The 16,609-nt window shown below is 36.2% G+C and overlaps 2 protein-coding genes and 1 pseudogene across 2 annotated transcripts; 2 read left to right on the top strand and 1 right to left on the bottom strand.

Annotated features, from left to right (window-relative positions):
- The first annotated feature begins 856 nt into the window (after positions 1 to 856).
- Positions 857 to 3,229, top strand: LOC120140981 (annotated as a pseudogene).
- Positions 3,230 to 4,804: 1,575 nt separating this feature from the next.
- LOC120140980 (probable prolyl 4-hydroxylase 7) lies at positions 4,805 to 6,708 on the top strand. The gene is made up of 7 exons (XM_039155950.1): positions 4,805 to 4,971; positions 5,065 to 5,122; positions 5,198 to 5,302; positions 5,896 to 5,953; positions 6,034 to 6,209; positions 6,300 to 6,339; positions 6,407 to 6,708. Exons 1-7 carry the CDS (start codon positions 4,805 to 4,807, stop codon positions 6,589 to 6,591), a joined length of 789 nt encoding a protein of 262 aa, XP_039011881.1. The 3' UTR covers positions 6,592 to 6,708.
- Positions 6,433 to 9,576, bottom strand: LOC120140790. Its single transcript, XM_039155775.1, has 10 exons — positions 9,297 to 9,576; positions 8,939 to 9,019; positions 8,530 to 8,844; positions 8,301 to 8,436; positions 8,012 to 8,174; positions 7,584 to 7,712; positions 7,255 to 7,449; positions 7,026 to 7,148; positions 6,783 to 6,937; positions 6,433 to 6,444 (listed from the first exon to the last, which is right to left on the bottom strand). Exons 1-9 carry the CDS (start codon positions 9,469 to 9,471, stop codon positions 6,845 to 6,847), a joined length of 1,410 nt encoding a protein of 469 aa, XP_039011706.1. The 5' UTR covers positions 9,472 to 9,576; the 3' UTR covers positions 6,433 to 6,444; positions 6,783 to 6,844.
- Between the last annotated feature and the right edge of the window lie 7,033 nt (positions 9,577 to 16,609).

Below are 16,609 nucleotides of genomic sequence, written 5' to 3'. Positions count from 1 at the left end.
TAGACCAATTTATACTCATTTATTTCATCTTAAACCTCCAAATTCTATCCTTCATATGTAATTCAAGAATTACATCAATAATTCAACATGTTTGAATTTCGCTTTTAACACTTCGTATATCTTAACTAGATTGATGACAAGTCAAATTTAACTTTCAATTCTAGTTATGAACTCTATTCCAAGATTTCATTTAAGAACTTCCAATCTTAAATCTCTCCTAACTCCATCATCCTTTGATGTTAAGATAACTTAAGCTTTCCTTAAGCTTAGTTATCATCTAATAATCAAAGCCCAATATTAAATTTAACAAGAAACTCAATAATCAGAAATCTTACCTTTGCTTTGGTTCACACGCACAAGGAAGAAAGAAGAAGAAGAGAACTCTGGAAGTCTTGAGTGTTTTCTCCCCTTTCACCCACGTGTATCCTTATATACATACATATCTCTTCTTTAATTATTTTTTTCCTTGCAATTACTCTATTGTCCTTTCATTCATTATTCCTTTCAATTCCATCCTACACAATAATTTACATGTAAATCTTTATACTATTCATTCATTTTATTTTAACCACCAAATTCTGAGATTTTACAATTTAGTCACTAACCCGGTATTGAGGATGTTACAACTAATGTACAAAATGAAGTATATTTTATTTGACCAACACACCTTTCTGAAGAAATCAAGAAGGAAAAAAGTAACATAAAACTTTACTACAAAATACTATCCTTGTCCCCAAAGAAATATTTTGGAAATCTCGGTGCCCCACAGAGGCTTTTGTTATACACTCTATGGTTTTTCTTTGTATATATTGAACTCAAAACGAAGCTTCAAAAAAATATTGTTCTAAAAGCCTAACAATGGCGAAACCAAAGGAAAAACAGTAATTTATTGTTTCCAAGCATTGCCCGATGTGCATCAATTCGACGTGAAAAAGACACGGTGGTGGCCGACATGGACGGAACCCTGCTAAGAGGATAAAGCTCTTTCCCTTACTTTGCATTAGTTGCCTTTGAAGTTGGCGGCGTATTAAGGCTTCTCTTCTTGCTTCTAGCTTCCCCTATAGCCGGGATCCTTTACTATTTCATCTCCGAATCGGCAGGTATTCGAGTTTTAATCTTCGCGAGCTTCGTCGGAATGAAAGTTTCCGATATCAAATCCGTGGCTCGAGCTGTTTTGCCCAAGTTTTACTCGAGCTATTTGCATCCGGAGACTTGGAGGGTGTTTTCTTCTTGTGGGAAGAGATGCGTGCTCAAGGCGAACCCGAGGGTTATGGTGGAGCCATTTTTGAAGGATTATTTGGGAGCCGATATGGTGATCGGAACCGAAATCGACGTGTTTAAAGGTAGAGCGACTGGTTTGGTGAAGAATCCAGGGATTCTTGTGGGATAAAATAAGGCTGATGCACTTGTGAATGCCTTTAAAGATGAGCCTATGCCCAATATTGCTCTTGGTGATCGAAAAGACTGATTATCCTTTCATGAGATTGTGCAAGGTGCAACTCTTTTCAAGCACACTCTTTCTAGAATAATACACTAGAGATATTATGATTTGAATTTGTATATCTCTAATAATTATCAATGTGATACAAGAGACAAAATTTTGTGTCGTATTTGTAGTTGTTATGTTACGTTGTGACCGTAATTTAATAATATGTTTAAAAGGCTTTCTAATTTGGTTTGCAGGAAAGTTGTGGTTCCAGCAAAGCCAGAAGTTAAACCGGTTAGTTTTCCATGGCTAAACTCACGATATAATGCCCTCAAAATAAATAATTCACGAAATAACGTTATCCCAACATTATTTGCTGAAATAGGGCGAAATCAACAGTGTGGCCGTAGGTCGCCATGCCTTCCGGGCGACCTACGACGTGGCTTGCTCTGCATGGGACATGCACAACCCAACCATAGGTCGCCATGCACTCCCAGCGACCTCCTAGGTCGCCATGCACGCCCGGCGACCAAGGAGGTCGCCATGCACTCGGGGCGACCAAGGATTCATGCATGGGGAGATCGTGCCATGCACTCGGGGCTCGGTTCATGCATGGGGCACTCGAGGCGACCAAGGAACGGTTCATGCATGGGACACTCGGGGCCATGGAGTCCCGGCAAGGTCGCGAGCAGGCGAGCATGCAGCAGGGCATGGATGGGCGTGCATGGGCGTGCTCCTTTGGCGAGATGGGCGTGCATGGGCATGGAGGTCGTTGGCTGGTAGGTCGCAGGGCATGCATGGCGACCTACCAGGTCGCTGGGCGTGCATGGCGACCTGGTAGGTCGCCGGGCGTGCATGGCGACCTACCCCCGGTACTGTAGAGGACACCACTTGAGCAATTAATCTGACGATCCCACTATTTCGTGAAAAAAAAAAAATCAACGCACTATCAACGAGATTTTGCCGTTTTCCATGATGGCCGGCTTGTTCAAAAACCAACGCCATTCATGGCACTTCTCATCATCCTTTGGATCCCTGTCGGCTTCCTCCTCACCTGCCTCCGCATCGGCTCCCTCCTCCCGATGCCGTTAGTGTAATTTGCCTTTTGGGCACTCGGTGTAAGAGTTTACATAAAGGGCAACCCACCCGCACCGGCTAAAAAATCAATAGGTCAAACCGGAGTCCTTTTCATATGTTCTTATAGGTCCCTACTTGACCCTATCTTCCTCTCCACTGCTTTACGCCGTCCGGTAGCCGCCGTGACATACTCTCTGAAATCATCTCCCCTATCAAGACCGCCCGTCTTAGTCGCGATCATGCCGCGGATGCTTCTATGATAAAAATGCTTTTACAAGAAGGCGACCTAGTCATCTGCCCCGAAGGAACAACATGTAGGGAACCATTTTTACTGAGGTTTTCAGCTTTGTTCGCGGAGTTAACAGACGAACTTGTTCCCGTAGCAATGTCGAATAAGATGAGCATGTTCCATTGAACGACGGCTAGAGGGTGGAAAGGCATGGACCCATTGTACTTCTTCATGAACCCTAGCCCGGCTTATGAAGTAACATTCTTAAACAAGTTGCCATATGATTTAACTTGCAGCGGTGGGAAATCAAGCCATGAAGTTGCGAATTACATCCAAAGAATGATTGCTGCAAGCTTATCATATGAATGTACAAATTTCACTAGGAAAGATAAGTATAGAGCTTTGGCCGGAAACGATGGCAGCGTGGTGCACAAACCAAATAAAGTTATGGGCTGCTAGAAAAATTAATTTTGTACTTCGTTATTTTATTTTAGCTTCTTTTGTTACTTCTTTTTTTGGTCAAATTCTGCATTCACCCATGTACTATATTGAACTTGTGAATTTAGTGCATCTACTTTAATTTGTTCAAATCTAGTAATTATACGTTTCAAGATTAAAAAATTTAAATGATGTATACTCTAAATTCCGAGAAAATTTTAAATCTTCAGATTTATAAAATCGACAAGAAAACATAATTTTGATGTAGAAAACAAAATATATAGTTTACCTTACTCTCACTTTAATCAACTTGTGATTAACCACGATAATAATTGGATAGTTTTATGTAATGATAATTGGATTACCACGCCCCTAAATCACTCTTACCTAATAACATGAATAATAGAAAAATAAGCAAGGTAAATCAATCAACCTTAAACAACCTATTTTTTTAGGATGACTTACTGTAAATATCACTAAATTTTAAAGTTTATATTGATTTTATCATCGAACATCAAAAGTATTTCGATTAAAGCATTTAATTTTGGTTTTAACTCAAATATTAGTATTGGTCCATCAAATAATTAAATGCATGATAATAGAACTTTTTCTTCATGTGAATTTTAGTTTATGTATAAAAGTTGTCACTAAACTTTAAAATATTTTATTTTTAGACATTAAAATTCAATTTGTGTATCATTTTGATCCCTGCAGACAATCCTCAACTCCTGTACTTGTCCTTATTGATCAATTATCGTTCATCGGTCATCATTTGCGATAAGATGAGTATCAGTACATTCACATTTCATTCATCTTTGTTCTTTTTGGATTTTTATAAAACACACTCTAAATCGAAGAAAATGTATCTAAATGTTGATGTTTCAATACTTCAAAATCCTTCAATGACTGTCCGGAAAGGCTAGTTTCGAGTTATGTTATTTGTCTTATCAAAAGAATGTTTCTCACTCTTCGATTTTTTGAACAAACACCTCCAAGTTCTCAAATTTAAGAAAACTATCAAACTCTAAAATTGGTGAAAATTTTGTATTTAATTTCGTGAATTTTAAAGAGGCTTTAAAAAAATCTAAACTGAAAAATGATAGAGAATGATGAGACGAGTTTGTCAGTGTCTAAGATAGTCACAAAGATGTTAAAGAATGATAATTTTTGACAACAACGGCTAAAAATAGATGAAAAATCTTAATTTTGAAGAAGAAGATGATGAAATTTAATAAAAAAAAATTATTTTTATTTACTTCTATGGTAGCACACGTCAGTACTAAAGCTAGCACATTATTCGATTATTTATATGAAAAATCAAAGTTTAGCTATACAATTATAATGTTTTAAAATTTTGTGATGAAATATTATAAATCTTAAAACTTAACGAGATTTGGAGTAGTTTAGTTGGGGCAAAAACTGGCATTGGATGGAAAGCGTTAAACGCATCGTTGTCGGTTATGGTTCTCCCGCCAGAAAAAGGAAATTCCAGATTTGTTTCCCTTTTTTAAATTTCCACCAAGCAACAAATATAAACTTCCATAAACGTAAAGCCTTGGAGATCTTCTCACAATTTCATCTCAGTAATTCTATTAGCGAGTGGAGCCCAGACAAGGGATTCCCTTGTTCCAGTAATGGATTGTTGGAATTTTCTCCGGTTTATTCTTCTTCTTCTTATTATTTCCCTTCATCTCCGTTTGTGTTCAGCTGAGATCAATGGATCGGTGCTTCAACTGAAAAGAGGAACTTCTTCTGTTCCCATTGATCCCACTCGTGTTACTAAACTCTCATGGAACCCTAGGTAGATCTCATTTATCTCTTCTTTTTGCATTTTATATATTTTCCCCGGTTTAATTTTGTCAAACTGTGGAATTTATGATTTCTTTTGGTGCAGGGCTTTTATTTATAAAGGATTTTTATCAAGTGAGGAATGCGATCACCTTATTGCTTTGGTAGGCAACTTCTTTTGTTGAAGAATTTCATTTTGTGATTCTTAATTACCTTTCTTTTAAATCACTGAATTTCAGGCTAAGGATAGATTAGAGAAATCAATGGTGGCAGATGATGAAACAGGCGAAAGCATGGAAAGTGAAGAGAGAACCAGCTCTGGCATGTTTCTCCGGAAAGCCCAGGTATTGTAAATTATTCTCTTCGTATACTATACTAATAGCCACCAAACGTTTTAGTCTCGTTTATTTTGTTCACCAAATTTTAAAATTAATTATTTTGTTCATTGAATCGTTAAATATTAATAGCTGTCAACAGGACATACTCATTTTAGACATGTTAACACAGATGATATTAACATCTGTATACATCACTAGTGACGGATCCACGTTTGGTCTGGGATGAATAAATATTCATCTTGTAATCAGAATTCTCTTTGATTAATTATTTATTTTATTGATTATGTCTCTAGAGATTTTCTTTGTACTCATCCATTCAAAAATCTTGTGTTGCAAATAAATATGTATCCACCTTAATAAATATTTTTATATCCGTATGTTAATAGTGGTATACCTATATATGATTCAGGTGGACAAATTTGAAATTTAAATTTATTTCAATTAATTATCCATTTCAATGACCGTGTTTATCTTAAAATTTTGTATATCACTAATAAATTGTAATTGTTTGTGTTGATGGCCCATGTTTGGAAAGCGTTATACATGCTTATTGTTGAAGTTTAAATGCTAACGTGGTGTTCTTTATTTCTCGCCTGAAGGATGACGTAGTTATTGATATTGAAGCCAGGATTGCTGCATGGACCTTCCTTCCGGAAGGTATGTCTCGTTACTTGCTTGTTGTTATTCTATGTGGAAAGTCATTTTCTCATCTTACTTTAATACGGCATCCCAAACAGAAAATGGGGAATCCATGCAAATACTACACTACGAGCATGGTCAGAAGTATGATCCACATTTCGATTATTTTCTCGACAAGTCTAACCTAAAGCTCGGCGGTCACCGTATCGCCACTGTACTTATGTATTTATCCGATGTCGAGAGCGGTGGGGAAACTGTGTTCCCGAATTATGAGGTAACCATTTGACTGTGAGTTTCTTCTTCATGTTCTTTCTTTCATCGCTCGTCAATTTGTCTTCTGTAGGGAAAGTATACTCAGCTCAAGGACGAAAGCTGGTCAGATTGTGCCAAAGATGGATATGCAGGTACTATCATTACCTTTTCAGATTGTGAAAAGCTTAATACATTTTCTCATACTGTTTGTTCTTGCAGTGAAACCCAGAAAAGGCGATGCTTTGCTGTTCTTCAATCTTCATCTCGATGCAACGCCTGATTCCAAGAGTTTGCATGGAAGTTGCCCGGTGATAAAGGGTGAGAAATGGTCAGCAACAAAGTGGATCCACGTCGAGTCTTTCGATGTACTGCCCTATCTGGGGTTCACCTCAGATCTTACATAAAATCTAAACAAACGAAAGCATTGTTCACGTATACATACTGTTCACCTTGGAGATCTGAATATATCTATACAGAAGGAATAAAAGGATACAAACTGATCGTAAAAAAGGCACGATACAACTTGGACAGATTAATTCGTCACTCAAGGTTTTAAAAAAATAAATGAAAATTTTATTTCTATTTCTTGATCAACTTTGTGTTGGATGGCAAAAACAATATATAAGCATTTGCCTTTGTAAAAAGAAGAATTATTGCCTATAACTGCAGCTGACCATAATTGCTCTGGTTGATTTGATTCAACCGTATGCAGCACAGCATGTTCTCCGGCAAGTCTTCGGGTTTATTTCCCTGTTAAGAAGTCGGACCGATATAAACTGCATTGTCCGAGTAAAATCTCAAAACATAGAAAGCATCCTCCGGTAGTCGAGAGATTTACCTGAATTGTCAAGCCAAAATCCAGTGTACATAGCTTAAATCTGTCCTGAAACACCTCGAAACCTTTTCTAGAAATGTAGCTAAATCGATGCAAATCTAAATCGATCTCAAAGTAGTTTTCACCCTGAAAGAGTTTTAACCCATCAGAACCATTTGCATAGTAAAGAACAGAACTATCTCGATCCCTCGTCCGTATCATGAAACAATCTCATTCTAAAGAAGAAAAATACCAAGTAAAACTCATGCTGGGGACGTGAGAGAACCGGCTTTTCATTATAAGCATTCATAAGCTTCTTCTCAGCTGTGCTTAAGTGAAGATCTGGCAAATTCTCCACTCGACTAATCATTTTTAATCTTTCTCTAAAAGGTGCAATAGTATCAACTGGGAATCCTTTAACTCGCTCAACCTCATCATTTGTTAACCTCTGTTGGTAGAAGTATTAAGGAGAAATGTTAAAGAAATAAGACAAACAACAACAAAGCAACGTCCTAAACAAGGGACTTCCAATAATTAAATGTCTAATATAGAAGCGGAGAGCAATGGATGTATCTAACTTACTATAATATTTTCTCGGAACTGATGCGGGAGCTCTTTTGAGTAACTTTCGGATAGTTTAAAGTACAACACCAAATTCATCCCTTCTCCATCGTTTTCACTTTGAAAGATTGTAACAGGGTACAGAGGAATCTGCAGGCCAAAAGAAAACGTCATTGATAGAAAATTCAAAAGGAGTGTACAAAGAAATTTGAACCTATAAAGATATTGAGCACACTTAAGTTCGTAATTCCGTTTCAAGCAAAGAATATAAGAAATTTACAATTGAACAACATGCTAATCACTTAGTTAAACAATAATAATTCTGTTTAAAGCTTAGGAGGGAATGTTTCGCATCAACATCTGTTGAAAGGCAGTCTTAGTCTGGAAAATGTGCAGATAAGAGTGGGTTCTAGGAAAAAAAAGGGAAAACATGAATAAGGTGTAAGCACCTGAATATTTACAACAAGAATAGCAGGAATTTCTTCGGATAAATTAAAAATCGGAAGTTCGACAAAACGAGCAATGTGATCAATTTTCCGCGGAGATAAGAAGAGATCAACTCCAAAGGGAATAAAGGCTGCAGAGTTTGAAGCAAATTCCTTCTTTTTGTCCCTGTCAAAAGAGAAAATATTAGTATCACTGAATTCAGTTAGCTGGTAACAGCAAAAATAACAAGGAACCTCTAACTAAAAAGACAAAAGTAAGCAAGTAAAACCGATGAAGACAATATGTTCTCACCTAAAGTAGTTGTGGCCACGGACCTTGAAAGAACGTGGTTCTAGAGGAGACCAACAATCGGGCATCTTCTTCTCTTTCGGACAGCATGGGACTGAGATACCAGCTACTGGTCTTTGCAAAGGCACCTTCGGAGAAACTAAAATGAGACAAGACCATGCAAGCATAAACATGTGGCATATGATAAATAAATAAGATGCTCAAGGATAATAAAGAAAATAGCGTAACACACCTAATGTCGGAGTGACAGGTCCCTCCCTCCATTTAAAGGATAGTTTCAGAGGTGCTTTCTTCCTTGAACTAGGAGTACCCGGGTTAAACGATCTTTTTCTCTCAAGTGAAAGGGCAGTTGAAGGAATACAAGGCAAACAATTATTCGGAAGAAGCTCGATGTGATGTGCCTCGTGCTTTTCATCCGCACGAATACTTTCACTAGAAATATCATCCACAGAAACAGGATTGCCCTCAGTAGGATGATCATTTACTTTCGATTGAGATGATAGAGTCAACACAGATGGATTTTCAGAGCCGGTGACAGATATTATCTCTGCAAACAACACGAAACGAGATAACAATTTAAATCCATACCAACCTTAATTCTTTAAGGGAAAAAGAGAGATTAAACTGATCACAAAACATACCATCATTAACGCTATAAAATTCTTCATCCAATTCAGATTCAAACACTGAAAAACAATCACGCCATACCAAGTCTGCATTTCCTGTCAATAGCAACCAAACCAAATATCAATATCAAATTTACAGCCTGTACTGTCTACATAACATGACATTGAAACCAGTAAAATACAGGTAAAAAATTCAGAACAAAAACTTCATTCATTTATGTTTCAATCAAACAAGATTGTACAAATAAAAATAGTTCTTAGCCTTACCCCTCTCAATCCATCCTAGAAATCAAAAACTAAGCAACAAAATTCAACAATCTCAAAACCAAATACCAATAAAATGAAAAGGGTAATCAAGAGAGAGAGAAAAAACCTTGGATAGTTGAACTAGCACGAAAAAAATCCTTAGAACCAGCACCAAATTCCCCATTCTCAAGCTTACGAGATGAAACTCTGCTTCTAATGATCCTTATTTTGCAGAAAACCTTCCTTTTCTTCTTCTTTGTCAATCTCCAAAAGCTTCTTTCCTTTGAAACACAACTACCCATTTTTAAATTTCTTTGAAATTCACACAAATAACACGAAGATAGTAACTTTTTTATATTCCAAACGATGAGGTTTCAGAATTTTCAATTGTTTGCGTAATTGCATAAGTCCCGAGTGAAAAAAATCCAAAATAGTAGTATAATTGACAACCTTCTATATACTTTCTTTAAGAAAAAAACGCTGTTACATGTCACCAGTGACAGCGTCGAACTCGGCCAAAGACTTCAGTTTTGAAAAGTCTTTTCAATGGTGTGAAAATCGGGTTTTTGATCATCTGGGTGCCCACGTCAACCGTGTGCAGTGTCGATTAGGTGATTGGATGATGATCATATATGACACGTGGAAGGTAGGCAATGTTAGACAGCGTAGTAGAGACGGAAAGGAGTTTGGTTTTCTCTCTTTTTAGTTTGGAAATATCTAAACTCAAATTTCATTAAAAATAATCAAAAACTCATAGGTACTTAATTTCATTTGAAATTAAATTGTTTTGAATTAAACTAATCGACTTGTCTACAACATTTTAGCTGAATCGGTATAAAAATAAGTTGACTGTAGTTTTGTCTTTTAAAAGATATTGTTAATATTATTTAAATTCAGACTTATAGGACCATTTATGTATTATATGTTCAAGCAATCAGTAGAAATTTCATTAAAATAAAATGGTAAATACATTTTTTTTGAATTAATCACTGATATTCGATCTATTGATGGATTAATCTAGATCGGATACTGTATAGGTAAGGGCGATCATTCCAATACAGTTTGTTCTATTCGCAAATACAATATTTGAACCCCTGACTTTGTTTAAAGAATCTAGCGTCTCATATCTCATTAAACCAACTGATTGTTGGTATTAAACTTTAAACCCTAAATCTTAAATTTTGAACGTGAACAATTTGTTCGTCGACTGAGGAACTACAAAATTAGTTGCAACTGCATAATATCTTCGTATAAACATACGCAACTATTCGAATACAAAAATTTTTACCCCTAAATCCGTACAATGGATTATGATACCCCGAACTTTAAATAAAACTTAACCAAGTCCGATTCATTAACTTTTTACTTAACTGCAATATGTTTCTTATTGACCTATTTTGAAATATGGGGGCACTATAACAATTCCCATGCAAAGTGAAGACATAATAATGGGGTATCAATATTAATAATTTTAACTTTTGGGATATTATCAGATTGTTTGTTGTCACCGGAATGGTTTTGATTAGCAAAAACAGATGAAAGAGTTCATGAAATAGTTATCTATAAAACACAAGCAACGATGGATTCTATAACTAAAAACTCAAATATTAGTTTTTAAAAAAATATATATTTTTCACTTAAATTATAAATATTTTTAGAAAATCATTTGATAATTAAATTTGGTATAATTCTATAAATATTATATATTTGATCAATTATTATAATTTATGGATTCCGTATAATTTAGAATAATCGAAGGTCTCATTTACGTTCTTTAATTCTTATGGAAAAGTGAGAATAGATGTAATTAGGTGATGATTAAGATGTGTCAACACACCTTTTCGTCCTACTAGGATTCAAACTCCTAAAAATAGGATAGAATTTTAGGATTCAAACTCCTAAAAATAGGATAACATTTTGCTAGGATTCAAACTCCTAAAAATAGGATAGAGTTCTACTAATATTTAAATTCCTAAAGATAGGATCCACAAGCACTATAAATAGCCATTGTAACTCACCATTGTAACACACGATTTACACACAAAACATAGAGGAAAGCACGGGAAGATACAAAGGCAAAGCTATTGTAAAGGATTCGAAAAGGAAATAAAAGACAACTGGAAATTACGTAGTACCGAAAGGGCGGTTCAAGGGTGCTAATCCTTCCTTGACCGTAACCGACTCCCGAGCCCGACATATTTCTGGTAAGACGCAGATCAGGTAAGAAATAGGGTATCCGATCAACCCATTTATTTTTAAATAAATGATCGGTGGCGACTCCAATCCATTTTCCTAAGTCGAAGCCCAATTCCGGGGCCCAACCGAAAGACGGTTGCGACAGCTTGGCGACTCCGCTGGGGAGGTAAGTGAGTCAGGCTAAGGTAATTTCTAATTGTCTTTTTAACGAAAAGGGTAAGTTTAGATTTTAAGGTAATATTTCGATCCTTTTTACTTACTTTTGATTATTTTCGAGTAAATAGTTGGACTAATCGTTTTCTCATGATTTCAGCCTTCAAAGTTTTTTTTCATCTAAGGCTCTATACCCGAGCTCCAAACCCTATTTTAAGTGGGGGTGAAAGCGACGCCTTCGTGTGAATTTATTCACCGTGCGGGCCTAGCAAGTAGCCTTCAGGATTCATATACCTTATGTCTTCGTGTGAATTTATTCACCGTGCGGGCATAAGGGAATGTGTCCTCTCGAGTTTAACTTAGTCCATACAAGCCTGTGATGGGTTTAGGACTAAGGGTCTGGCAAGCCCAAGGGGGCACCGGCAAGGAGAACTCGGGTACCGTTTTTTTTAGAACCTAAACCGGGAGATGATGGAGAATTAGAGCCCACCCCAAAACCTCATTCCAAACCTTAGGCTGCTTTAATTTTATTTCCTGCCTTACTTTATGTTCAAAGCATACGAACTAGACAAATATGCGATTAGGATTTGTTTGAGATTAGCATGCGGGATAGAGATCATGTCCGGGTAGGAATAATAAGCATGTGGGGTAGATATCATGTGGGGTAGGATTTTTCATTTTCATGATCGTTTTTTATTATTTTTCACCTCACTAACTCTTTTCATCTTTCTTTTCTTTTCTTTTATTTTCATCACTTGCATCATTTAAAAGAGGTATTGATCCACTAAAACGTGTTTGTTAAAACTCGAATAATCTGAATCCATGAACAAAGGTGTTGTAATACAAGAGATGAAAATACAGAGGATAGTCTACAAGGCGACTATGTGTCACATTCAATCCAGAAGACGTGGTGCCCACAATTGAAGAGTATATCACTCTGTTGCATTATAAAGGACTCAGAATGAACCGAGTCTACATCAAGCACAATGAAAGCTTATCTTTGAAGAACTGACTGGCAGAGGTTGCAGGGGCAGGATGAAGGTTATGTATCTTGGAAGTCCCTTTGAACACGACAATGGCAAAATGATAGCTGAAATTGGAGACCATTGCTGGCGAATTCAAGAAACATATTAATGAACTTCACATAGTTCCTATCAATTAAGGGCTCCAATGACAAATTCGTTGGGAACAGGCTCAACAAAAGTAAATGCTCGAGATGCGATCATTCGAGACTTCTTGGACCAGTACGAAAAATAACTCAACATTTTCACGGTTCATCCAGAGAGGTTGGAGCGGTTCGACAGGTTATTCAACCGGTGAAAGACGAAAGCAGAAGATTAGTCAACATGTCAGAAGCTGTCAGGATATTTTTGTCTCTTAAAAGATAAAACATTTTTGTCCCCAATAAGGATTATTCATAATAACAGGCACATTTCTTGGATCAATGCCTCGAACATTTCATGCATTCTTGCATTTTTGCATCTTCATCTACATTTTTAAGCATTTTCATAAACATGAAATTAAGTCACAGAGGATTCGATGAAGTGGTCTTAACCATATTACACCACATGAAAGCAAGATTTTAACAATTAAAGAAAAACTGAAATCAGTACAGGGGGAGCTGGATCAGCTGATTGTAGGACTAAGCCTGCCAGGATGATCTGAGAAAAAAGTACCCATCTCCTAAGGGCTACAATGTTGAAGTTGTTGCCACATAAGGATCCCCAAACATTCCTCTGAAAATTATAAGGCACTGAAGCGCAAGATCCAAACTCTGATGGATTCAGGGGCATGGACAGCCGAAGAAGGGGGCATGGCATATACCATTTGCACTTAGAAGATTGTTTTGTTTGAACACGCCTCTGATCTTTCATGTTAAACGATTGAAGTTATGCTACTTTCTAAGGTGGAGCAATTGAGCAAATTTTAATCTTTAGTTCTTCGAATATTAAATGAATTAAGGATTCTTTTAACTCTTCAAGAATTATAGATTTTTGACATATGGCAAGATTAGACCTTTCTTACCCTATCTCAAACCCCAAAATAAAATACCTCGATTTTTTTTACCCAAAATAACTCATGACCATTACCAAAAAACCAAATTTTGACATAACTTCCCTTTGAAATTCTTGAACATTGTCTTTATCTTTTTGATACACCCATACCTTTCTTTGAGTCAAATAAAGTCACACCATTAGACTCAAAATTGACATTTTAACCCAAGGCATTGAGTTGTTCATCTGAACATGAGCTTTATTCTAAAGACACAACTTGGGGCATCTTGCGGGGAGCTTGAACATTGAGACATCTGGGAAAAAAGAAGAATTCATCCGAAATAATTCTATCACGCGTTAATTACACTGTTTTCATGTGAATAGAATTAATCCTGAAAATCTATCCCCCTGGGGATACCTTTTCTGTGAGGACTTCCATGTATGAAATGATGAACGGCTTTCTTTCTTTATCCCTTCACAACAGGAGAAAATATATATCCCTTGTGTCCCCTTTTGAGCCTATAGTATTTTTCTTCTGATTCAACCCTAACCAAGGATCACCCTCCACACTGGGGGCAATGTGGAAGAAATCTGCTCACATGAGTGAAGACATCAATCCAAAGGAGTTACCAAAAGGTGAACCAGATGCCAAGTGCAAATATTTAATCAGAATAAAAAGGGCAAAAAGAAAAAAAAAGCAAAAAAAAGAGCAAAAAACGAACAGAAAGAACAAAATAAAAAAGGGAACAAAAAACACATACAAAAATTCCCTAAAGACAAATGGTGCATCAAGCTTCAATGAGATTGATCAAGCACAATCATTCCCGAATCACTGAATCCCTTCACTCAAAGATCATAGAGCATCAAGAGAAAGAGACATTTTGAGCAAGACAAGATCGATGACATCAGAATGAATTGATCCTTGGTTCAATACCCTGAAACACTTATTTGGGCCTATTTATCCTTTTCTTTTATAACCACGAACCCTGGCCTACATTACGTGCCTTAAAAGTCCCTTCTAATCATACATGGATTTCTAAACAGAAGAGACTATCTTCAGATTTCATCCCGCCCATCAGGATTAATCTTTGTTTGCAAAAAAAAAACAATGTAATTAATGTATGGTAGAGAAAAATAACAAAGGGGGGTTCAAGACATAAATCCTGAATAACATCTTGAAACCAAAGGAGGATTCGAGTTGAAAACCTGAAAAGGCGGCTCGAATATAAAAATTGTGCAACTGAGGTGATCACACAAATTCCTTGATAAGGCATCGCACAATCCGAGTGTGACAACGAAGGTTGGGAGTCAGAGAACACTTCCAGTAGAGAAGCATGCAAGCTACCCCATCAATCCTTTGAGCATGCAAGCTACCCCATCAATCCTTTGAGCATCAAATGCCAAACCTTTGACCAAACACAATGACCTGAGACTTTTTATCCTTTCCTTAGTTGACCATCTCTCAAAGATAGCTTTGATCTTGACACTTGTCAAATAACTATAATTTATTGAAGGATTAACATTATAATTAATTCTTTGATATCCGATGAACTCTAGTTTTATGATTCGTCTCTATTGTAAAACCGTGATAGAGGCAATATTTTTAAAACTTGAGATTAAACATTTTTTGAAACTCTTTTAATTGATATTTTCATGACTTTGAAAATAAAAGAGAAAGAAAAACATTTTTTTTCAAACAAGACAGTATCTATAGAGTGGATCTTGGTAAATGACATGTGACTCTCAAACACAAAGCTCATGCTTAGAATCAATGATGAAGCAAGAAATGAGGAACATTTGGGGTATCTTTGAAGATTCAACATCAAATATTGGGGCATTTTTGGATATTGAGGCATCTTTGGGGATTCAACATCCTAATGCGAATTATCGAACCTTTTTCAGGAGATAAAATATAACAAATTCATGTTACATGCATCTTATGCATACATTTTAAGCGTCATATCTATCATTTTCTTTCCACATACATAATTTTTACAGCTTTAGAGTCAAGTTCGACTTCAAGACGAAGAATACTCGATTCAAAAGCACCTTTACAGATTGATGTCAGTTGTTTAGCTCAGCAGCAAGAAACTACACTTCAACCAACTCGACAGACAGAAAGATCGACATTTACAATATAAATTTTGTCTCGCTTGAGACAGTTTCATTTAATGCAGATGATTATCTCACTTGAGATTGCTTTTTTAAAACAGACTTTGTCTCACTTGGGACTGTTTTACTCGAAAGAAGATTTATTTCACTCATGATTGTTTTTCTTAAAACAAGATTTGTCTCACTTGAGACCGTTTTCACTAGAAGAGTTTTTTCTCTCTTGAGACAGTTTCCCTTGAAACAAATTTTGTCTCTCTTGAGACAGTTTCTCTTGAAACAAATTTCGTCTATCTTGAGACAGTTTCCCTTGAAATAAATTTTGTCTCTCTTGAGACAGTTTCCCTTGAAACAAAATATTTGAATATGTTTTCTTTGAAACAAATTTCGTCTCCCTTGAGACAGTTTCTTTTGGAACTAAGTTTTGTCTCTCTTGAGACAGTTTCTCTTGAAACAATTTTCGTCTATCTTGAGACAGTTTCCCTTGAAACAAAACCTTTGAATTTATTTCCCCTAAAAATAATTTTGTCTCCCTTGAGACAGTTACACTTGAAACACAAAATCTTCAAATTTATTTCCCTTAAAACATAATTTTGTTTCCCTTGAAACTGTTTCTCATGAAACAACAGATATCTTTGAGATCGTTTCCCTTGAAACGAATTCTATCTCTTTCAAGACAACTTCTTTTGAAGCATCATCTGAACTGTTACACTCAGCTCAAGCACATACTTGAGATGGTCGAGAAGCATTTCTCAAATCAAAAATAGAATGTGCACATCAGATTTGAACATTTGAAGAATTCAAGATCAGGGATCAAAATTTGAAGATTCAAGAATCAAGATTCCAGACAGGCAACTGGAGATCGAGATTTCTCTCCAGAGCCCCAAGATAACATATGTTGCATATGCATTTTAGGCACACCTAAGAGCATTGCATCCATAGCATCACATATATGGATAACTTTTCAGGTTTTAGCTAGAGTCAATTT

This window comes from Hibiscus syriacus, unplaced genomic scaffold (genome assembly GCF_006381635.1).
Source record: "Hibiscus syriacus cultivar Baekdansim isolate YM2019G1 unplaced genomic scaffold, ASM638163v2 tig00110788_pilon, whole genome shotgun sequence".
Taxonomy (NCBI): domain Eukaryota; kingdom Viridiplantae; phylum Streptophyta; class Magnoliopsida; order Malvales; family Malvaceae; genus Hibiscus; species Hibiscus syriacus.
The sequence above is the reverse complement of the archived record's forward strand: the minus strand, read 5'-3'. Positions and strand labels throughout refer to the sequence as shown.

Bases quoted from the DNA above. Each gene is read 5' to 3' on its own strand.
- LOC120140980 (XM_039155950.1), top strand. From the start codon at position 4,805: ATGGATTGTTGGAATTTTCTCCGGTTTATTCTTCTTCTTCTTATTATT. The intron at 5,303-5,895 runs GTATTGTAAATT...TCTCGCCTGAAG, and splicing joins TGTTTCTCCGGAAAGCCCAG to GATGACGTAGTTATTGATAT. The intron at 6,340-6,406 runs GTACTATCATTA...TTGTTCTTGCAG, and splicing joins TGCCAAAGATGGATATGCAG to TGAAACCCAGAAAAGGCGAT.
- LOC120140790 (XM_039155775.1), bottom strand. From the start codon at position 9,471: ATGGGTAGTTGTGTTTCAAAGGAAAGAAGCTTTTGGAGATTGACAAAG. The intron at 9,020-9,296 runs GTTTTTTCTCTC...TGCTATTGACAG, and splicing joins TGCTAGTTCAACTATCCAAG to GAAATGCAGACTTGGTATGG. The intron at 7,450-7,583 runs GTAAGTTAGATA...TTCTACCAACAG, and splicing joins AGTTCCGAGAAAATATTATA to AGGTTAACAAATGATGAGGT.